Genomic DNA, 24,958 nt, shown 5'->3' on the forward strand with positions numbered 1-24,958 from the left:
AAATATTTAACTGTGTTGTCATGGTCGTCTTGAAGCCCTTCACGTCTTTTTGTGACCTACTTGAGTTTAGGAAAGAGGAAAAAACTCATCTGGAGGCAGTTTGGGTCAGCTGAGAGTTTGCTCCAGCACGGCGATGTTCTTCTCAGCAGCTCAGGTCATTGTGAGCTGGCGCGTTGTCATGGTGAAGAAGCCAAAAGATGCCTAGCATCAACTTTCACTTCTTCTCACACACTGAATAAAGCAAACATTTATATACATATTACAAGCTGATCGTCTGGCCTTGTGGCAAGAACTCACAGTGGCTGACACTCCTCTCCTCAAATAAATTAAATAAAAGAAATGTTCTCACTCACCTCAACAGGTTAGATTTTGATCTTATGTGTTGCATGAAAATTTTAGCTAACATTTTCAGGGGTTTATAGTCAATATAATTGAATTTAGTTGAGGAAGAAAAGAAAACACAAAAAGATGAGTTTCCTACATGTGTGTGCGTGTTGGGGGCTCTTTCTGACCTTGTGTTGTGACACACCTGTGTGCCATTAAATCAGCACTGATTCCCAGGTGGACGCTCCTGCCTTCCATTAACCCTCCATCCATTTATTTAAGCCGAGGCCCGAGTCACAAGTCTCATATTATTGAAACACCATTTTTTTTGTTTGTTTGTTCATTGTGCATTTCACCATGGCAACGCGCATTCCTCCAGGTGGCATACACTCATCTCCAAATGCACCACCATGAAGTCAACAAACCCTTCCATGCTATTTGAGCATGGCAGTGATAAAGAAAAAGGTGTAAATGAATTATGACTTCAGCCTTCTTCTCTCCAGCTGCAGTTTGAATGTGTGAAGTGTTAGTCAAAATCAAGAAGTTCCATGAGCGCTTGGTTCTAAATTAAACAGTTAACATGATCATTGGGGATTTGGCTAAGTAATTCAGTAGATGGGGTAAAAAAATAAAAAAAACACTAGAGATGTCGGACTTTGTGGTCCAGCTCTTTCGCATTTTGATGCACTAATGTGTTATGAATGCATCATCGAGTTAATTCAGAGAACTAAGCTCATGCTGATATTCACACTTCCCGATTTACTTGCTCGCTTTTAATGACAAACAAACAAAGCTAAAGCTGTCATTATTTTCTGCTCCCAATTTGTGCTTAATTTGCAAATACTGTACAATTAGCCTATATATGTAACATGGGGAATGTTTTTTTTATGCTGGATTTATATGATGATCTGAGTTGTGATTTAAGGTTTCGTTGAGCCTGCAACAATTTCAAATTGGACCCCAGGACTCTTTGAGGTTTGGGAATGACTGCATGCTTTGGGTTGGACTCGCAACATTTCAGAAAATAAGCAAAAGTGTTGATCACTTATTGTTTTATTTAAAGTCTGGTCTCCATTATTGTCTTGTTTTGCCTAAAAAATAACTTGTTTTCTCTTATGGATGACTGATACTTGTGACTCATAAATGTTTTTTTTTCCAAGACTTTTAATTATAGTAAGTTTTTATTTCTTTTTGAGTTTTTTGTTTTCTCTTTGTTATTGGCTGCTGCTTGAAGACGTCAATTTTGTGCGACAAACATTAAGAGGACTACAACTCCCAAATGACTTTTTGACCTTCACTTAACTCTGTCATTAATATCTGTTTTCTATTTTATTTGACCTTTTATTAAGTTACTCAGGACGTACAAATACAATAGCCAGTGGTTTTGAGGTGTCATTTACCACAAAAAAACTGTTATTTCCTTTGAATAAGTCACCTTTCAAAAGGAATTGAAACTTTAAACTCCAGGAACTAAACACTGAACAACAATAATATTCAGACCCAAATTTGCAGTTTTCATTTGAGATTTAGTAAGCCTTTTGAGCAGACACACTGCTGTTGTGACTTTGGCGCAGTTGTGTCACAGGTTACTGATCTGTGAGATACATTATTAAATGTTTTCCACGTATGACCCCAAGGAACTTTTTTTTTTTTTTCCATATTGGTATAATGTGTAATGTCACAGCCGCTACAGTAGGTGGCATTGGCGGTCTCTCATTGTCAGAGAGTGCACAAGAGTATTTCCACCTCTCCATAGGAGTACTAACAACAATTTTAAAGACAAATGATAAATGCTTTTCTTCCTTGTGGGGGTGTAACAATAAACTTTTGTGAAGCACTGCTCTAGGGGTACTCATACTCCTGGTTGGGAAACACTATTCTATAATGTGGACATCGCTGGTCAAAGATGGGTGCTTATTGGTCAAGCAAGTAAAACTGAAAGTAAGACTACCTATTGCCAGTGTTTGGCCATCTGCATGCCAGTGACTCACCCAAGGGAAGCAAACTTCTGAAGAAGAAGCTTGCGCTACTGACCGCATGGCCTCTCATGTCTCACGAATTGATGGTTAGTACAGTGCACATGGATACGCAAAACTTTCACGGCCACACAGACACTTGTAAAGAAAAGGGGGGAAAAAAACATACAAAACTAAGTTGTACACAGGAAAGGGTGACTCAACTGTGCAACCGCCATGATAGAAATTGTTCTTCCTGAGATGAAGTCTTCTTGGTTCCAGCAGGGTCCATCAAATAATTGGCATTGTGTTACTTTCATGAAGAGCTGCATGTCTCGGTCTGGTTTTAATCTGAGATTTTGGCTGCACTTGACTATCTGCTGCTGCTTTGTAAAACAAACTCCATGGGGTCAGTGTATTGATAATTTGCCCAAGCATGAAGGTGTAGAAGGGCCAAAGAAACTTCAAATAGACTGAATGCTGACTTGTGTCGTGTGTTATTACAGGAATATCTAAATGAAAATAACTGAAGCTTCTATTTCAAATGATAGCAATTTAGACACACTCTAAAACTATCTTGATTCAGCAGGAAGCCTGGCCTGAATCATCTCCATACACTGATTAACATCTCTCCATGCAGGATTCTGAAAGCCGATGGTAGGAAGGAAGTAAAGTACGATTTTAATTAGATAGATGAGGAAGACTGCCGTAGGCCTGCTCCTGGACTTGACAAGGACCCGCAACATTATCAGTGAGGCCATACATTTAATTTACAATATCTCCACAAAGACTGTTCAACCACAACCATTTCAAACCAAAGATAATTCAATTAAAGGGGCTTTCATATTCCTTTAGTCTCTGAGGATAACAACACAGCCAAAAGATAATCAGAGACGACAATATTCTAATTAGATGTTGGTATCATCAATGTTCCCACTCAGGTCCGGTCCAGAGGACGCTAAAATGGTACCAATCGTTTCCTTTGATCTTCTCCATGTGTGCAGTCACGTCAGGACAAAACACGTGCCACAAATGAATTCATTAAAACTTGTTTGTAACATTTGTACATGCGTGATTGGCTGAACTTTCATTTGCCTTGCACACGTCTCACTTTGTTCGTGTAATCTTTATTTCTTTTCTTTCTTTTTTTTTTTCGTTAACTATTAATTGTGATTCCAAAGGCAGCCGGTATGTTTTCTTTTCGTGTTGTTTGACCGGGCCAATATACAGCGAGTAGTGACTGTTTCAATTATGGACACCAGATGGCGACACGTAGCTTCAAGGCAACCATTTGTTCAACAGCGTCTGCAGATTTGCGTGTGCGCCTGAGTTTAGTGGGCAGGATCGCGATCATTTGGACAGACGGGAAAGAAGAGAAAGTGAGCTGAGCTGCGCCAAGAAGGAAAGAGACACTCAAACCAGCAAGACCGCTGAGGCTCAACTCTGTCGCAGACGCTCACCAAGTCACTCACAGGTTACGTGACTTAAAGTTTTTGCTCTTCTCGAACTACCAACTTCTGACTGGTGGATGTTTAAAGCTGGCCAAGGTGTAAAGCGAAGTCGAAGGAATGTATCCAAGTCGGACCGCGGTGAGCGGGTGTCTCCGGGGATGTCCAGGCTGGATGGTCGTGCTGCTCCTCGGCTTTCTGGACCTCGGCGCGTCGGGTGAGTCTCCAAACTTTTTGAAACCACTCTACTCTGCACATGTAGTCTGGATTTCTCAACTGCGCGCGCGTGGGTTGAAATATCTGTCTAAATCATTGCATTGATTTTTCTGTGATGCTGTGAGTTCATCACAGAAGTTGAAAAGGCAATTTATGCATGCATGCCACTATACATGTCTTTGTTTGCCTCCACTATTGGATTTGCTTGGCCGTGATAATACCATACGTGTAATTTAAACAGCGCCCCTTGCAAACAAAGCGACCTCCCCTCACATGTAAATGATCTTTGCTATTTAGTTGATGGGGCCCATTGTCAGTAAGCAGCATCCACACGGGGAAGGACTTGACTCCTTAGGCCCACAATGGAGAGCTGTTGTGCCTGTCCTCAGGCATTTAAAGATTATCATGGGGCCTTTTACTTCTATCTATCTATCTATTAATCTAATCTATCTGGTGACATTCTGTGTGCAACCATAGGACCCTTCAATCATGCAAACCTGTAAATTGTCATGAGCTGTATTCTGTGTTTTTCCCCCCCCAATATTCGTGGGACCTTATTTTCTGTAGATATCTTACTTGTGTTTCTTCAAAGGTGGGTCCCTGTTCTTTTCACTCTCTTTTATTCTCTGGCAAAGCTGATTATTGTTGTTGACCCTCATATTCCGCTCATATTTTCTGTTTATCTTCTGAATAGTTGCCCAACTTTTTTTTCTAATATTGGTTAAGTCAGGATTGAGCTCCGGCACCAATAGGTTATTATTTTATTCATTTATTGATTGATTTATTTATTCAATTTTTTTTTTTTTTTTTTTGCAGATGAACATTTTCTGTGTCAGTCACACTGTAATTGACATGTTGGTAGAAAGAAAGAGCAACATGACATGGCAGCATTGATGTGAGGAGAGGACTGCAGTAGTCTGTCCAATATGTTTGTTGTGTGGAAGAGACTCAGGACACCCTAGCAGGAATAAACTGAAAGGCATAGCTGTCTTTTAGTTGCTGCTGTCAGGCTTCTGATAAAAATCATTGGTCTTTATTTCATGTTCCAGTGGCCACTAGTCCAATCAATATTTGTATAAAACCCATTTAGTAGATTTTTTTTTTCTAAATAGTCTAACAAGGGACCTGAACCATGAAACTGAAATTAATATTTGAATATTATGACAAATAACTCAACTGAAAAGTGATGAGATTTCTTTCAAATATATGTTGGATAGGCACTAAATTGCAAACCTTTGAGAAACACCTTAGTACAATAATAAAATGCTCTTGCTGTGTATTTTTTTAAGAAGTAGTCTGATCAGTTCTGTAATCAGCAACTGTGTCCAGTTATATGTTCCAGCTGGCATCATATATTCTAAACCAAATCTTTTCATCCTGTTGGAAAAAGAAATATTGGAATCAGTAGCAGAGATTCTTATTTGTGCTTAAAAAGGAAGTTGAGGAATTGTGTTCAAACATTTCTCTTCTAACTTTTATTGATTTGCATCCTTGGCTGCTCTACACAAAGCTGGAAACATTACGGCGATTCCATAACATTTAAAAAGTATTGTCATGCATTCGAAGGCGGGGGGCTGCTTCACCGATTTAGTTGCTTCTGAAATGTTAATATTGTAGTTTTTAGCGTGATAATCAGATTTATAAAAAGGTGTGCAAATATTCTCTAAAAATGTGTTCGCCGTACGGCGTCGTTTCAAAATGCTCTCTTTCCTTCCATCAATCAAACTTTGCCCTTAAGCTGCAAAGTAATAATCTGTGACATGCCTATAAAAATAAATTGACGACAGTGTTTTCCGACTACATAAATTGTGTACGTGTTCTTGACGCGGGGCATGCATTTGAGAAGGTAAAAGGTCCTCTGCAGAGCACAGGCCCCCATGTGAAATCTGTTTAGAATTGCATTTAGCTATTTAATAACACTCAGGAAGCCTATAGATCATGTTGGGCCCAGCTGTCACGCTACAGTCTGCAACCGAGCGCCATGTTGACACTAAAGGCACTTCACATCTGGGGGGGTGATGAAGAGGGTGGGGGGGCACTAATGTATTAGGGCTTGTCCAGCTCTGTGTGCTGCTCTGTGTCATCTGACATTTTGACAGACGTTATGGAAGCAATTTACAAGCAGGTTAAAAAGAGGTGTTGCACTGCAGCAGTGTCATCTTCCTACCACTCATCGGCTGCTCAGTTTCTTTGACACATGAAGGTGGTATCTTATTTAGTGGTTCATGCTACGCTGAATGGGTCGATATTTATTGGCGCCATGGCCACGTGGTCTCGAGCATTGCAATAAAAAAACTGTTTGGCAAACACTTACAATGGATTTGCGACTTCTGATGAAACCCAAAATGCGTTTGCACGCATTCGTCATAGTGTGACGCACGCCTCAAGGGCCAGTCACTTAATTTGACCACCGGACAAATTAATTCCTGACATTTCTATCATTGGCCAAAATTACATTTACGTCAGGTAAACCTTGCTTTTCCTACTTATTATCAGAAGCGATGGCTTTGTCATGGTATTGATGACACAGTACGATAATTCTTGCGATATTTTCTCGTCACATATACCGACGTGAGGGACTTTACTCGTCCGATTGTTTGAGAAATTGCACTCAGACAGGAGTAGTCCTGTGAGGGACGCCGGGCCTACTAAGTGCGATCCAAGTGTCCATAATCAAACGAGTTAGTGGGCAAAGCTGGCTTTTGATTTTACATGTAGGTATGGTAGTAATGGGTAGTTCTTTTTAAGATATTTCATTATTTTTTTTTTTTTAAGGTTACCTTACATTCGCGTTTGTCATTAGCATAAAATGTATTTTTTTTTTTTTAATTTATACTAGAGTAGTTTGTTGGTTTTCTCAGTACAATTGTAAATATAAAGATGATGGTGCTTATATGTTTTTTTTTCCTTTTTGCTGAAAAGATTTATCACAATTGCCGATGTGTAACACCTGCCACCAAAATTTAAGCTACATTCGACTCCGGTAGGAAAAACATACATCCAAGACAAGAAAAGTTTATTTAGAAAACAGAATGCGTAATGCTCATGCTACATAAACTATAGAAAAAACAAACATCGCTCACATAGCCTCACAGATGATAGCTTGTAAATCACATGTTAAGATGAAGGTGATATGCCGACGCTATACTCTTAGGTTCGGGACCAAAAATCAAATTAACCAGTTAAAAAAAAGCGATCACTTTGCAAATATGTATTGTATATTAAGTGAAATAGTCCTTAATTAAATTGGACAGCACGAGGCACATTTAATGAAATGATCACAAAATCGATGGCATTTTTAGCTTTCATTTTTGGGTGGTTGATATTCTAAATGTGCGCCTAATAGCATGCAATAGCAGTTAAACTATGCACAGTGCATGTGAATATTTTGATAAAATATCTTGCACCACTTCTTCTACTTCCTCTTCATTATCAGGAGCATAAATCTGCTAAATATCAATATGGCTCACTGCTAAAATATGATGAAGGGAAAGTGAGCCCCAAATATATTTGCAATAATATGTTCTATGTGCTTGAACAAGTCTAAACACGACATTCCAATTAATATTGCATTTGTGGAATAGTTAAGTAGCAAAATTCAGACGCTTTTAGTCTCGGGCGGCGGCCATTTTGTTACTTCCTGTCAACTGAAAATCACATCACAGATACTCAGTGCTCTAACAACCAATCATGGCTCACCCTGTTTTCTGAAGCTGAGCCAAGATTGGTCGTTAGCTGAGCCCTGAGCAACTGTGATGTCATTTTCAGTCCACAGAGTGACAAAATGGCCGCCCCCTCAGATGTCATAAATGGCGAGATTTTACTGCTTTAACTCATATTCCACAAATTCAATAATAAGAATATAGAATATATTCTTGTTTAAACATTTTTGGGGTTGACTTCCCCTTTTAAGGACATTGTATGCTAATGTTTGCTTTAACTCTTAAAAAATATGCAGAACATTTCTTTCCAAAGGTATCACATAGCCTGTGTTTAATGTTTCTATCTCCCCTGTGTAATGTGGAATTCACTTATTATGGCGTTTTCTTATGATGTGTGATCATAGCAAAGGTTACACATCTTTTCCATTTAAATCATTGTCTGGAACGTGCTGACAATTTGCTTAGTTGGTAGAAAACTCTTGAAGGAGACGGATTTAGGATTTGCTTTTTTTATTAATCTATGCTATGCCAAACCAGGGCTTTATGTGAATTCGACTTGGGTAAAATTGCCAGAAAACCGCTCTGACTTCTTTAAATTGGATTGTGTGGAGCAAGTTTATTTTTTAGTGGTCATCATGCTTTGGCAAAGCAGGCCTTCTGTCACGGGATAAACATGCTTCCTTCTGATCTTTACTGGAGACGTTTGATAAAGTTTCTACCACTATAAACTGTAGCCAAGCGTGAAAACCTCTTCCTGCAATTTGCTGTCTACTTTGGAGGTCAGTCTGTTAGAGGGAGGAAACAAAAGTGGCATGGCTCAGGCCACAGCTGTAAGTTTAAAGTCACAATATGTAGTTATTTGACGTTTAAATAAGAGCTTCAAATCCTGGGAATAGTTTTGGTGTCATCACCACGGCAACCGGTGTATCACACATTTTATTGGTCTCTTATAGAAATGGACCTGCCAGAACACCTCTCGTTTGCCATGCACAATTCAATGGATGAGGGCTAATTTCGCCACAGAATCATGATTATTTGCCCCAGTTAGATCCTTGATTGTCAATCATTCAACCGTCATCATGTGCTTAATTACAAGTAGCTGACCACTCTTGTTTTTGCTATTAGATGAGTCTTGTTACGTTTTCTGACAAATAAGTTAATCGGCACAAATGTGCTCTGTCTGGAAAAAAAATGCACTTGATGGATAGTTCGTCCTTTCGGAGCTATGCTGTTTAGTATGTCTGCCTCACATTGGAGCGGTCCCAGGTTCAAATTTCAGGCTCATTCCTTCCTTTGTGGAGCTCGTGGGTTCTCCAGTTATTCCATCTTCCCCTGACATTCCCAAAACATCATTGTCAGTTTATTACAGTCTCTAAGTTGTCCATAGTTGTGAATCCGAGTCTGAATGCGCGTTTGTGCCCAGCAATTGGCTCACGGCAGGTCCATGTTGTACCTGGCTTGTCGCCCAATGTCTGCTGTGATAGGACCCGCTCGCTCGCTCGCCTGACTTCACTGCTTTACAAACCAGCCGTAATGATACTTCAATGACTCTTCTTGCCTTCTACATATTTCTGTTCAACCATTTTACCACTTTTTTTGCCTTCTGCTCCGAGAACATGCATTCCATCAAATGTTCTTTGCTGTATTTTCCTGACTAAATACAATGTCCCTCCGCTGTAAACGAGGCAAGCTGTTTGCACAAAGTGTCCTGATGACAAAGTGACACTTTAATGAGTCTAATGGACTAGGCCACACATACAGGCATTGCATATCAATGACCAGTGTGCTTGGGGTAGTTTAACATGGAGGTCTGCAGGGGATAGTGCTGCCTTAAAGAGCTCCTTGAGGCCGTGCTTCATTGCAGTTTTATCAAATTACAGCTTTGTTAGCATTTGCCATTGCTCACTGTGTCTGTGCTTATAATGGGTGTAGAGCCGGCTACAGTTCATTTAATAGAGGTGGGATACAACCTAACATTTTCAACCCTTCATACTTGTCAGGGTAAATCTTTTAAAACCATGTTTGTATTGCATTAAGGAAACTCAAACTGAAAACTGGAGGGTGTGTTCCCTCCACCCTCATTTATACCTTTGAACAACACCATTCCAGTTTTTATGGGCATCTTTCACAAAAATATTTCTATTAAAATGGCTATCACTGTTTGGCAGATGGCCACTGTAAATATTTGTCTTTGGAACTATATTTTCAAGCCTGCAGCCGACTTACTTGGATTTGGCTCAGTGCAGAGATCTCATTGGTTGGTTAAGAAGATTCAAACTGACCCCACAGCTCTTGGTCCTACTTTGTTTCCAATATGTACTTATTTTAGCATGCTTACTCTTTAATTTTCTCTGTATGTTCCCAATAGAGCATTGCTGTCCAAACTGCGGCCTTGGGCTATTTGCAAATTGTTGTCCCATTTTTTTTTTTTTTGTGGTCTGCGGCACATGCTTAATTTAAAATCTGACATTTCATTTGCATGCAATGGGTAGCGAAGACAGAGAAGAGAAGAAGTTTGTTCTTATGTCTTAATTCAAGCGTGTCCAAATCCGGCCCTTGAGAGCCGATATCCTGCATCTTTTAGATTTTTCCCTCTCCCACCTCACCTGATTCAAATGATAAGCTCAGTAGCAGCCTGATTACAAATCTGATCATTTGAATCGGGCATGTTGGAGAAAGGAAACATCTAAAACATGTAGGATTAATTCCTTGTCCAACCATCCACCGGTTCTCTTTATTGTTTATCCTCACAAGGGTCACGGGTATGCCGGTGTCTGTCCCATGCTGGGCAAGTGGTGGGGTACATCCTGAACCAGTCAACAGAACGATGGCAGACCACAAATAGATGAACAACCATCCACCCTGAGAGACTGTCGATTCCCTAGCATGTGAGCCATTCTGACCAAATTTCAGTTTTAGGACAAAAAAGAAAATCCCCTGCTGGGCCAGTATTACACCAGTTCCGTTGAGGGTTCTTTGATTGTGCAAAACCTATTTTGGGATCATAAAGCTATCGCACGTTTTGATTTTTGTCCAAAACTGCGCAGGAGTCTTCAGATTATGCCATGCTTAGCACCCAAAATGTTGGCACGACTTCAAAGTATCCTTCATTTTTGCAAGACTGCAATTCAAAGACTCACAGAGCCCCTGCTGACCTGCAAAATCCAGTTGATGGTTGTGCTGCTGTTGTAGTGTTTTTTAAGAATCTCTCTCTTGTGTTTTGTGATGACAACTGTTGCGTTATGGAAGGAAGTGGAATAGCCAAAAGGGAGTGTTGCACATTATATTATCTTATCCTTTTGGCCTTGTCCAGTTTAGTCTCACTTGCTGAATTTTATATTTAACCTGGGGTGGATTTTTGTCATCTGAAATACTCAGAACCAGCAAATTCTACACACTGTATATCCCTTGAAATCTTGAATGTCACTCCCTGCTGAATTGCTCCCTCTTTAACATGAAAGATCATCCGAAGAGGAGTGCCGAGGGGAAAATGTACTTAAATCACTCTGTTTTTATATACAGCATATCCACTCCGAACGGTTATTTAACAACCAAGTAGATGTTGATCAAGGCTGGCAGTGACTTGGAACCAACTTGAGTTTACATTTGCTTACAGATGCGGTTGTGTCCCGCATGCCAACAGGCCTCTTAAACGTCACTCTTGTTTTCCCGTCGCCCTGTATATCTGACTCGGTCTTGTCTAGGAAAAAAAAATGTTGTCAAAGGTATTGGTTTCATTTAATGTACAGACAGTGTTGACTTGGATTGTGTTTTCATACGCTTTCGATGGCCTTTTGCCGCGGTGTAAAAATGTTGTAGGTGCATCTCTCTTTGGCCACTCTTGACCTTTACACGTTTATTAGAAGTCAATGATCTTCTCCTCAGAGGGGTTTGTGTAAGAGGCTTAGGCCCGCGTGATCCCGCCGGTTGTTTGCTTAACCTCTACGTGGTTGCCTTTGTGGTGCTAAGCTTTGCCCGCAAGAGCTCATTACATTGCAGTCAAACATGGATTTAAGAGCACTTGAGTACAAAGAAATTGTACACGCTGTCACCGTATGCAAACACATACGGTACATTTGCTCTTTATATCGTCACGGTGGCTTCTTCCTCTGCGTCCTACAAAACAGTAGATTTTGTTGTATTGTGATTCAAGATGTACACAGGTACCGGTATTCCTTTTCTAGTACATTACTATCTATATAATGCACTGTCAAACTCAAGGCCCGGGGGCCAGATCTGGCCCGCCATATCCTTTTTATGATATACTGATTAACTTTTTTTAATGCCAGCTAGTTTCCAAAAAAAAGAAATCCTGTTGCGTGCCAGACAGTTTCTAACATTCTCACTGATATTTCAAGGCTCACAGAATGTGTTTTCTTTTATATAAGCAGAGAAAGAACCAAATAAAAGATTAGACTCTCTTCTTTCATTGCAAAAAATAAGTTAGCTTCTACCTTCTTCTGTTTTTTAGTAATCAGCAATACTACCTGGGTTGGTTTTACCCAAATCGTCGATTTTGAACCCACCAAAATGCTGAAAACAAGCTTTTTGTTTAAAAAGATATATATATATATATATATTATGTCAATAGTGACTTTTATGCTAAGTAATAATTTTTGCTTTAGTGACAACTCAAACATCTGAACATTCCTTTGATTCTATAAAATACCGACAGCAACAATGAAAATGTATGCTTTTGATGGCAATATGATGTTCCTCCATTATCATTTCCAAAAAAATCAAGAATTTACATTTGAAAAACCTTTGTCACTATTTTTACGCTATTTGGTTGTAGCAGTAGTAGTCATGTGTATGTATATGCATTATGTCATAAGTTCTAAATTCAAATTCACTCTGTCATCATTTCTCTGTTTTGTGATATTCTTTGTGGTCGATAGAACATGCCAAAAACTTGTATCAATTACGAGGTGCTTGTACTAAGATCTGCATTGTTCACAAGCGTCTGCATTATTTTGAGACGTGAGACGTAACCAAAACGGACACAACGTTATCATCTGCTGACCATATTTAGTGCTATTAAACATTTATCAAACCAGATCTGTCCAAGCCTTTTCTCTACTCATTCCCATTAAAAAAAAAAAAAAAAAAGAAATTTGTCGTTGATGGCAATTAACGTCAACGTCACTCCTCGTTAGGCTTCCACCGCTCAGACTTATTGCAAAGGGTTACGGGTTTTTTACGCACTTATTGGGGAACAAAATGTAATTAGAATTATACATAATATGTAATAATTAGAACGTTAATTTTAATAGAATAGTTAAAACACACATAGAATAGACATGTTTCACTGATAAGCTATTGTTAGAACAGGCCCGCAGGCTACGCAAGATTATCTTTTTGTTTTTAAATCAAAAAAGTGTTTGCAAACATCTGATTTTATGTCACTGCAAAGTAATGACCAAACCAGGAAAGGAATCATTTTCAAAAAGTTTGGTGAGTGGTTTAGTTCAAGTCAGTGTTACCAGGCAAATGTTGCCTAAATTTACAGAGGGCGGCAACAGAAAGTAAAAGATGTTTAAAAATAACTTCTGTGATTTCTTGTGATTATTTTGGACTTGGAACTTTGGCCTTGTTGCATTGGGGATAAGTCTGCTCTGTTCTGTAATGATAACAATCTATGGTGGGAGAACTCACTCCATAAATGTCGTTCCTTTTGACTCCTAATATGACATTGCTTGTATCCAAATGATTACTATGCTCAGTGAAAAATCGGCTCGTTACGTGGTGGATGCCGACCAGCATGTTTGCCCTCAATCTGGGCTTGCACATTCAAGCAAACCAAGTGCAATTGCTGCTACGCGTTGCAAATGTGCACACCAGTGTAGGTGGTCTTGGAAAGCCACCAAGATCACTGGGCTGTTCTGTAATGTGAAAGTAATTAGCAGCCAGCAGTTTTACACACGGCCGATATGTGCGGAATGACAAGAGGCTATGTAGGTCAGCAGTGAGCTTTAGGTACATGGTGGTGTCAGTGCTTTTGTTCAAGTCTGTAGGTGTCTTGCATAATGTCCAATGACAGCCACATATGTTTATCAGTGCAACTAGGAAGGAACCACAACCCCGAGGTTTAAGTTACAAATTCTTGCTCAGGGTTAAAGTTGAATGTTAAATGAAAATGGGTTTAGATGGAGTTTAAATCCAGATTTATTCAGTTCCCTGCAGGCTTCTTTGATGTGTTCACCCTCCGTCTCCTTCATCTGACATTCCCCTCCGATAGAGATCTGCCTTGGATTTATGCTGGAATGTAGTAAATTGGTGTCACACACATATGAAGTTATGAACATTAGGTTACATCAAAGGTGGATAGTAGAGAGCTGCATTTACTCTGTTACATTTGCTTATGTAACTTTTTATCCAAATTTTACTTGACAGAATAGTAGTGTGTGTGTGTGTGTGTGTGCGTGCGCGTGCGTGAGCGTTTATGTATACGTGTATATGTGTGTATGTGTGTATGTGTGTGGATTATATGTTGAAGTGCGTGAGAAATTACTAAATATTTGTCCCCCAAAACCATGCTGAATATTATTACAAATGCATATGGCAGTTTAATTGGACAAGCAGCTGTTGTGACGGATCACCTGCAATACAGAGAAGATGCACTCGGGACAAACTTTACTGCACTGTGTTAAACAGGTGAGTGAGTCATTTGGGCATTTTCAATGACATGCCCATCAAACATATGCTGATATAAGATCAAAATCTTTGAGTCAATTGATTTTTGTAAAAACTTGCATTTAATTCTGGTGTGCTGTGCCATCTTTGAATGATTTTTTTTAATGTATTTTTTTTTCCTTCAAAGCCTTTTTAGTTGAGGAGTGTATCTTTTATATTGTACATAATTAACCATTAAAATATATTACAATACTGTTCTGATCATTGGTTCAATAAAAAAAAAAAACAGACTTGCATTTTTTTTTTGACCTTACGTAAAATGCTATTTTTGTCATACAGCTGGTTTCCGTGCTATGCGGTCCTATGATGGCCCCAGTGGCACTGACGAGAAACTGTGGCCCTCGCCGTCATTTAAGTGGTCCTTCTGTGGCATGAAGTGTAAGCTTTTCAGTCTGCGAGAATTCCACATGGAATTTGAGGAACATACAAGTGTCAGTTTGCGTATGCAAAATGTAATGGAATAAAACCAGCAGGTCACGTTATTCAAATTGCATTGCATTTTACGCTCACTTGAGCTTTCTGTTCCTTTCTGTAAAAATGGTTGTGCACATTAAAATACGAGTGTGGAGAAGATGTGAAACGTATGGACAGCACTCAGAACCGAACACTCAGAACCTGCTTTTGAGTGATGAAGCAAATGTTAGTATTTCTGATAAGTGTGCATGAATCCACCCGAAAAGGTTCAATAACATCAATATGACCAATTTGAAAAAAGAAAAAAAAAGAGCTTGACTCAGCAAGGCTGGCGTTGGATTTTAGCCCGGCCCACTAATTGGCCCTCGTCCGTGTGATGTGGTTTTCCTGAAAAAGGCTTCAAGGTCGAGGCCAAAAGGGTAACCAGGTCATGGTGGCCGAGCGGGGGACTGACCGGCAAAAAAGGGTCAAGTGCTCAGCTCTGTCAATTACTCAGTACTTGTAGTTTTTTTCACAGAACACACTCGTACTCAAGTAATTATTTGACCGACTACTGGTGTCATATTGCCAAATTTAACAGTACTTTTACTTCACTACAATGTTTGGCAACTCTTCCCATCTCTAGGTTAGATTAGGTTCCTTTGTAGATTGAGGATTTTCGGGTGTGCGTGTGCGCGTGTTTACAGTGTGCGAGTAAGGTGCGTGGCCTCTGTCACATCTGGCAGTCTGTGGTTTCTTTCATGACCTGCTAAATGAGGGGGAAAATACTCCCAGCTGCCCTCAGGAAAACTCACCTGGTGCAGGCGTGCTGTCGTCACTGAGCTCACGATCTCGTTTTTCAACTCATTTCCATTGTTGCACACATCCCGAAATAGCCTTTCGTAAGAAGTCCGTGACCTGAGCCTCATGAATCAAGATTATAGCTTAGCTTCTTTGTTCATTTCTCAAGTATTGCAACAATTGGATGTCTTCCTTTCTCTGTATCACAGTAGTAAACATAGCAATACAGATTAATGCAATAAATGATTAATTGATCCTTTCTATGAATTTGTTCATTTTTGAGAAATTATTTTACCTTTTTACGCAATTGTGCCAAATTTGTGTACACACCAGGGCTGCAACTGGCATGGGTACCGTTGATACATTCGTAGCTTGTTTGCTGCTTGAAGAACATGAAACGAGACCTCAGCTAAAGCCCACCTGCTTCAGCCAGCATCATTTAGCTCAATACAACATTGTCATAGGGACAAGAACTCAAAAACATTCACAAACAAATCCTACTATATCCATTAAATATTTTTTAGTCAAAAGAGCATGAAGTAACTTCTGATGTGAATGTGTTGCACACGAAACACAACACCACCTGAATCAATGTTTACGCAAGTAAACATGACACTGCATGTAGAATCGCATCTCATTTCCCTATTTGCAACTTCTTAGGTCCTCGCTCCTCACTCGTCTGTTTGCTTGCTAACATCTCCCACCAGAAACTCCATCAAGGACATGAACAGTCTGACACTAATGTTGACGTCATCGTTTTGACACGCGTCTCAAATGAACCAACCTTCTCCATGGATTTTTACAAAATTGACAAATGTGAACTTAATGTTTAATTTTTCAAGTCCAATATCAAATTAACACTTTGCAGACTCTGTATTTGCCCGTTGCGATGAAAAAGGAGCCAAGTTGAAAGGCAAAACGTTTGATTTACTTGTCCGTCTATGTTCTTAACCTCACCTATGGTCACCAGCTGTGGATTTTGACCGAAAGAACAAGATCACGGAGAAGTGTCTGAAATGAATTTCTTCTGCAGCGTGTCTGGGCTTGACCTTAGCGATAGGGTGAGAAGCTTGGTCATCCAGGAGGGGCTGTCTGCTGGGAGTCGAGTTGCTGCTCCTCCACATCGGAAGCAACCAGATGAGATGGCACGGACATCTGGGAAAAAAATAAAATAAATTTACCAAATTGTGACAGAGGAAGTTACGGCCAGATGGCAGCGATATGTGATTTATATCCATGTGGGAAAGGGTCCAGGTCCAGTGTTTTAGGATTAGCAAATAGAAATTAGGATTGTTCTGTTCATATTGCATGTCAAATTGCAACTGACGCGCTTTTGCAAGATTTAGGGCAGCTAGTTGCCTTAATTTAGGTGCTTAAGGCCCCCTCAGCTGTGAGTGCAGGTTGAAGGGATCAAGTCTAAGACAGTTTCAGCCCCAAAACCGCACAGCTGTTCATACTCCATACAAAAATATTTACGCACGTACGTTTTTAGCATAATCTCAGAAGACGAAAAAGAAAGACAGGCGGTGTGTAGCAAGATGTCATGTCTGCAGGAGCAGCAAATGCCTCTTTGCATGGGAAAGTCATTTTCACCTTGGCCGCTGTGGGAAGAGCCAATGAGGACCAGCAGCCATCCCTCCCACCCCTCACTGAAAATCCGCACCCGACCTATTTCAGCTATCTGAAGTGAGCTGAGCTGGGAGATATCAACCTTGAGAGCTGAAAAGCAGCTTTTGTCTCAAACGACCCTCTGAGAGATCGGGCTGCCCGCTCTATCAGGAAATCATAAACTATGCCGTACAGCCAGAAGTGAAGGGCTCCAAAAAGAATGAAGTGCTATAAAAAGGGGAGAAACACTCAACAACATGAGAGGTTTTAAATGTAAACAGGCACAATTAATAAGTCACATTGTAATCCTCAACATTAATTTTTGCATTAGAAATGGCAGTCAGGTGATGCGGCTTCTAAAGCAGGATGATGGACAGAAAGCTTAGCAATGCCAGAAAAGTTGCTTCAAACATTTGAACTTTGCTTTTAGTGTGGCCACCCCCAACCACACCATCCCACCGGGGAAGTCTCCTCCAAACAGCTAAGATATGTTATCTTAATTTCTGTTCACCATCGCTTTTAGTGCTGATGTCCTCCATCAACAACTCCCTGGAGGTAGCCGTCGCTATCCTTTCACCCCTTCTTTTCTAGAATGTTTGTATTCTCTCACTGTACAAATAGTCAATCTGCCTTCTTGAAGGGGAAGTCAAGAAAAAAAAAAATTCTTTACGGTAATATGTTCTATTTGTAGTCTAAACATGACATTCTGATTAATATGTTATTTGCTGTATATGAGTTAAGCAGCAAAAGCCACTCATTTTTAGCCATCTCAGGTGGTGGCCATTTTGTGACTTCTGTCACAGTTACTCATGCTCAGGTAATGAGCAATCACGGCTCATCTGTTTTCTGAAGCTGAGCCATGATTGGTTGTTAGGCCCCCTGAGATGTACAAAAACGGGTGGACTCATATTCCACATACCCAAATAATAATCAGAATGCTGTGTTTCGACTAGTGGGCATAAAACATATTCTTCAGAATTTTTGGGGTTGACATTCCCTTTGAGGTATGACCTGTCCTGTAGACCTTTCTCCTTAAAGTTGCTGAGATGTCCCCCTTTTTTTCCATTTAAATTCCAATGCACATAGTGCACTGTTTGCTTCAGGGTGGTGTGTTGTTATGAATAGAAACATCAGTCGAACGACAGGCTCTGTGCCCACATCCTTTAAGTTTCTCTAAATAAGATTGAGAACGCCTACTGGTCCTGGGACAGTTTTTTATGAGCTGAGCCTTCTGACACTCTAATGTCCTTGTAGAATGGGAGGATTAAAAAAAAAAAAAACTCCATATAAGAAAGGGATAGGCCACTTAAATGCTGTAGGGGCCGCAATTCTTTCCCAGTGCTACTGGGGACTACACACCATGCACTTCCCGACCACCTGTATGACAAATGTGCCGTATAATAATAATAATAATAATAAAATGAACATAATATATAATTGGGCTCAATACAAAATCTGTGCACCTAATATATTTCACTGTTGATAATACTGTTTTTCAATGCTTGTGTAAAATATCCACTATCCCAACCTACCATCAAATGGTTTGAAGCACACAACAAAATAACATTCTGTATTTTCCCCCCCAGTGCAACGGGCTGTCTTACATCAAAATTACCATTCAAGAATGGCACAACACTGCTGAACAAGAAACCAACATTAAGTGCAGGAACTCATTTTGCGCATTTTTTTTTATAAAAAAAAAAAAACAACACTCAAAAATGTAATATTGTTGAGGTAAGACGTTTGTCCTGCATATCATTCCAAATACCTCCAAACAATAGTAGGCCGATTTGCGTTCTGCTAAAGGGCATTAAGACCCAGTGTAAGATATGTCTGCCATCTAGTGGTGATTGACGATATCACAACTTAAAACTACAGCTGACCCCTGCATATTTGTAGTGTAGATTCATATACTCTGGGACTTTTTTTTTTATTTTTTATTTTTTTATTTACTATCCCTCCCTACAGCACCCGCCTCCTCCCATTTTCATATATTGACTTTACACACTGGATGCCAGTTGCCCATCCCTGATCTAGTATCCATATAACAATAGACACTTTTTCCATGGCAACAATTATGGGGTGGACAGATCTGCTCTAAATGCATTTAAAAGCCTCTCATTTTTAACCTCAGCCTCACGTTCAGTAAAAGAGTTAAGATAATATTATTCTAAATAAAAAATATTAACTAGGTGATACCATGATCCATTCGGCCAACATTCAACGTATTTAACTAAATTCATTTAAGGGCTTGATTGCAGTCTGGAGTATTGGGGAAGTGAAACTTGACCAGTTGGAAAAGTGAGGCACTAATTGTCGTTGATATATACTAAATGTGTCCAAGTTGAAATCGAGCCATTACCTGAACGTCTCATGTTTGGATAAATGCTGTCGGAATTCAATTTACTAGTTAACTTGGTTTGTTTTAGTATAACAAAGTTTTTCAGTTCGGTGAACCGTGGATATTTAAAGCATTGCCAGTGTCAAACGGCCATGAAAGACAAGCGGCTATTGTCATATGAAAATAAAAGCCGTCACTTTTGTTGTCATAAGTCTGTCCCAATTACCAGCTTGTTGCACGAGTCTGTCGAGCTTTCACGTGACTGCGATTAACTCACTGTCGTTCCAGCAGAAATGTGCCATCATCGGCTGCACTTCCAGTAGTTATTTACTTAAGCAGACTGCTATTTAAATGACAAACGTTTGAAATAAGAATTCAGAGTAAGTAGATTCACTGTTACTTCATCCTCAGCAATACGACCATTGGAAGTGTTCAGCTATTCACATTTACGACTCCCTTAATTAAAGGGTAAATCTTAAAATAAGATACTGCCCTTTTTGAGGATGGGTTTGGATAGCGAAGAGCTAAAATGTATGAAAAGGATTAATGTAAAATCTTTTATGAAGCGGTGGAGAATATGAATATCTTCTTTAATGACCATTCAACAAAAAAGCATGACATGCACAAGAATATCTCACTCGTTACAGAACTAAAGATTGACTGTTCTGCCTGCTCACGTCCATGATGGGCAGATTTTTGTTTTGTTTTACATGTGCAAGAGGAAATAGTTGGGAAGTGTAATGACCGTGTTATAGTAGACTGTTGATATAAAATGTCTAATACCAAGTTATTTTTGGGCTTTTGGAGGGAAAAAGGAACAGAAAAACAAACTTGGAGCAGCGTTATGCATTCAGATCCCAATACCAACGGGGCAGCAGGTGGTCTAATTGCTGCCTTATTCGTCCACAAGGCAAACAGCAGCGCCAATGTCTGTCAGTAGGATTACGACAAAACTATCAGGCCAATTTGAATGAAACTTGATGGACAATTGAATGTGACTTATTTCAAGTCAGAAGCATTTAACCTCATATAAATGTATATTTGGTGTTGCTTTTGGAGGTGTGCGCCGTATAGTGTTCATGTCGTTTCAGCCTTTTACTGTGTCCACAAACTTGGGAGTCAAAAGAGATGATGAAAAAAGCAGCTCAAGCAGAAAGTGAGGGAAAGAGGTTAAGTGAAGGCAGGTGTTCCATGGCAGACCCTCGACCGCCCCCTCCACTTTTTTTGTTCTCCTTCTCCCCAGCAGTATTGGTCCACTGAGAATAAGTTTAGTTAACGAATAGCTCCTTGCGAGTCATTTCCCTCTTTCTCTGTGACCGTCTTTTGTCTGGTGTATTCATTGGATCTGATCAAGTCGACCACATTGCACCTTTTCTTTTATCCCGGCCCAATTTGCACAGTCCCCCCTGTGTGCTTTCACCATTGCTGCGAGACCACCTTTGTGCTAAACCTTATAAGCTTGAAGTGGATGGTTGGACAGCTTCCCCACTTTTGCCTGTGTTTGGCAAATTAATTCTGATTCAATTGAAAACAAAATGTGTCCTCTTATCGTGTTTCAGTGCTTGATAAACTACAATTGACAGGCTGACAATTTCATTCAAAGAAAGTTGTAATTGATTGTGAGCTTTTTTCCTCACGGTCACTTATCATGAATCAGCCACATTGTGTTTTTACTTGAAAAGTATTTTCCTAATCAGGTGTCGCAAAACAACACTTCAGTCGCATAACAAATCGGACTGGATCTTTCTCGGTTCCTTTTGTATTCCCATTGGCTGTTATCAATATAATATACCACTGAGACTAAAATTATTTTCTAAAGACAATTTTTGAATCTGGAGAGATACTCTAATACCAGTGATTGTTTTATTTGACAGATTTTCCTAGCTGTAATTTACTAAAACCTGTGGAAACGTGGTCATCAGTCACTAAGAATTCATTAGATTATAAGGATCCTGTCCTGGATCCATTTTTATTCACGATGTCGGCCACAACATAGTTGCAACGAGCCAGATTTGGTGTTGATCCAGTCTTAATACGTATTTGATGTAAAGAAGAGACTAAACAAACATTCAGCAGACTATTAAAGTGACCATTAATATTCCATTTTCCCAGGGATTTTCTGTTGAGCACAAAACCTCTCAATAAAGTGTGCACATTTAAAGTGATATGAATATTTGTCTACACATAAACAAGCAATACGTGAGAAGCATACAGTATCAATCAATCACAATTCATCCTTGCTCATCTGCTGACTGTTTTAATCCTTCTAGTTTCAATCAGAATTGTATTGTTCCTACATTGAACTAGCTTTCTACTTTCTAAATGTTCTCTATTACTTCTCTGGCTGCGACACATTTACAAACACCCACTAGTGAAGTTCTTGTCTAGTCAGTGAGAAACAAATGTGACCCAAGTCCATTCTAGAATAGAGCAGTACTGATAGACCTCCATGGATAAGAGGCCAACCCGAGAATAGGAACAATGACAGTAAATCACTAGATTGTAACACTAATGAAGATGCAGTTTCTCTCAACAGGCTCCAACCACACACCATTTCCAGTGTACAGTGCATTTTAGGGCTATCGTGTGACGCTTGTGTTGTCATTTCTAATCTAGTAAATGTCTCAATCAGACAGTCTGATGGGGAGTTTTCTAAGTTATGTTTAAAGGTCCACACACACACGCGCACACTCACACGAAACTCAAGAGCCAGACAGCGATAACAAGGTTGCCACTCCATTCCTGCCCAACTTCCTTAAGAGGTATTCATAACGATAAGTTATCACCACCCAGAACAGCGGCACCATGCCGGACACCACTTGTCACCACTGCTCTGGTTTATAACAAGCTACATCTATACGTTTGTAGTTATGGTCAATTCAAAATGATTATTGTGAAAGACTGACTCGGATTAAGGAAAAAGAAATGCAGTTGAATCCTTTTGAGGCTTCATAACTCTGTTGAGTGCTCAACATGCATTAAAACTTGTTCTGTTTGCTGCCAACTTGATAAGGAAATGATGAAAGGTTGGCTGATTCAAGCAGACACAAAACATGAACTAATCTGGAGTTTAGTAGCTTTGGGGTTTCTGCCTATACAAGGCTGAGTACATCATATCTGCACTGCTGGGTTATAGATTGCATACTTGATGTTACATGAAGCAGGCCAATGTGCAGAGTGAGATAGAAGTTAAACCTGATCAAGTGAGGGAGGCGGGAGGCTGAAGGCCTGCACCTGGATTTATTGTAATATGGAATTGTCAGGAGTGAGTAGCAACAGGAGGTTTAAGGAATGACTTTTCCTTGACTTGAAAAATGGGAGTCCAGCGATATCCTCTGTTTATGCTCGGGTACACACCCAACGATTAGGCTGCATGGTAGTCACCTGATTAAAATGACCTCCTTATGTAAACCTTGTTGATGGGTTTCGGGCATTGGGCATGACCTTTTATGACCTGGACGTATGAACAATTGCGTCTGTGTCATTAACTATGCGAGTCTTTGCTGGGACTGAACTCAATATGTAGGGAAGAATCAGTGCATTTTGCAGAACATGCAACATCACTGATGTTGAATACATCACAGGGAAACAGCAAGACACATGTGTGTGCTTAAGTACAGTTGTACACACCAGGTGAACAGATTTGGCAGTGATGGGTCATGTTCAGTCATCTGTCAGAGGTATTCATCAATCAAAAATGTAGCCACGTCTCTTCAGCCTGCTTGTTCTCGTGTTGCCTTCTGCGCCAGTATATCTCTCCGTATTTTTCTTTTGGACTCCTTTGCCTCGACTTCTTTTCAATGAAGCTACAAAAACATGCATGTGATTTACCTGCAGAATGTCAATTGTCAAAATGTGAATGATTGTTATTGATAAAGTACTAGATTTCTGGCATTATATTTTTGGACAAGAGTCAAAAGGGTTAATACACTAATAGTAGAAAGATTAAAGTCATCAATACTATAAGTCGAATTAACAGCCGCTCGCCAGAGTCTGAGTAGCTCAATGACAAATCCAGATCAGGGCACGAGGCTGCGCCCAAATTCCTTGTGGCGACTGGAAAAAAAATTACAGTTGCTACATGTACAACCTTCTGAAATCTCCTTGACTCACATTTATTATAAATGAAATGAATCAAATCCATTCAAAGCTACAGCCAAGATTCCCTCAGAAAAGTGAAAAAACATGAAAGAAGTTTTCAAGAACAGAGGAAATGAAAGATCTCTGAACTCTGCCACGAGTGCCGACTGGCAGTCCAGGTTATTCGTCCACAGTCAGCCGAGTCGAACTCCGCCTAAGCTAATGGCTAGCCACATAGACTGCTGGCGAGCCTCTCTGCCTACAACGCCAGGTCTATAACACACAAAACGGGTGAACTAGAACTAGCAGGAAATCGCTGTTCGGGACTGTTTCATTTTATTAACCGCCAAAAGTTGACTACATGCTCAGATTTCCGATGCTTCAATGCAAGGAGAAGGAAAGGAAATGGCCAAAGTGAAGTTTCATTGGTAGATTATGATGTCCAATAATGCACAGACAACAACTTCAATGCATGCTCGCGACCCTAGTCAGGGTAAGTTGTTTAGAAAATGGACGGATCGAGAACGAAAACTATTATACTGCTCTGTCGTTCGGTCATGATAGTAATTAGTCTAACGCTTGTTGGAATACACAATTTTCACGGCTTCTTGAAGTACAGCCATGGAGAAGAGATATTTTTGATAATTTTTTATTTTGGTCCTTGAAAATGTCTTGGATGTCATGGAAATGGACAGGAGCACTTAAATGTTTGGGGTCCTACCTTTTTATTTAAAAAAAAAAAAAGTCTGTATGTGTGTGTGCATTGTTGAAGTGTCACTGCTAAGCAAATTAAATTATATCATCATTATTTATATATATTTAATCATTAATATTAAATGTGTACAAAACACTCACGCATGCAAGTCCCGTTCTTAACAATATAAAAAAAAAAAATTAAAATTAAGATAAATTGTTCAAGAACTGAATATCTATAAGTGGGCAGCAACAAGCACTGTACAATACCGTGTCAGTGTAATTAAGGCCCTGCGCAAATGAGGCGCCATTCGTGTCGCACCATCGGCTCCAGGTGTGGGTGGCCCCTGAGAGCCGATGCTGTCTGCACACTAGGTGCTACTGGCATAGCTGCTTGAAATTGCGACGTGTTTGAGATCATCCTCCGATTCAGAGTCAAGTGACCTTGAAGCCAAAGAGATATTGGAGATGGTGTAAAGGGGGTGGCATGGATCAGTGGTAGAGTGGTCATCTCCCAACGCAGAGGTTGTGGGTTCCATCGCTGACAAGTATGATCATGTTGAAGTGTTCTTGAGCAAGATTCTGAACCCCCGCTAGCTCCTGATGCTGCGTCATCGGTAGGTAGCTGAGGTAACGGTGTGAATCGCTTTGAGTAGCGATGGTAGATATGTGCAGCAAGTAGCGGCCCATTTACCAAGCCTTACATTCTTAGACAACCGCATCGGGGCACTTTACAAAAGCTTT

At 40.0% G+C, this 24,958-nt stretch overlaps 1 protein-coding gene across 3 annotated transcripts in view; it reads left to right on the top strand.

Annotated features, from left to right (window-relative positions):
- Window positions 1–3,523: 3,523 nt before the first annotated feature.
- Window positions 3,524–24,958, top strand: part of ror1 (receptor tyrosine kinase-like orphan receptor 1) — a 109,884-nt gene continuing 88,449 nt past the window's right edge. For 2 of the 3 annotated variants that reach the window (XM_088313507.1, XM_088313509.1), the window contains exon 1: window positions 3,524–3,944. In XM_088313507.1, the coding sequence (XP_088169633.1) occupies window positions 3,848–3,944 (97 nt within the window). In that variant the 5' untranslated portion in view covers window positions 3,524–3,847. The remainder of the gene's footprint in view (window positions 3,945–24,958) is intronic. The other variant, XM_088313508.1, reaches the window with a different exon arrangement.

The sequence above is a fragment of the Idiotropiscis lumnitzeri genome, chromosome 13 (assembly GCF_059441095.1).
Source record: "Idiotropiscis lumnitzeri isolate Australia: NSW breed Sydney's pygmy pipehorse chromosome 13, RoL_Ilum_1.0, whole genome shotgun sequence".
Taxonomy (NCBI): Eukaryota; Metazoa; Chordata; class Actinopteri; order Syngnathiformes; family Syngnathidae; genus Idiotropiscis; species Idiotropiscis lumnitzeri.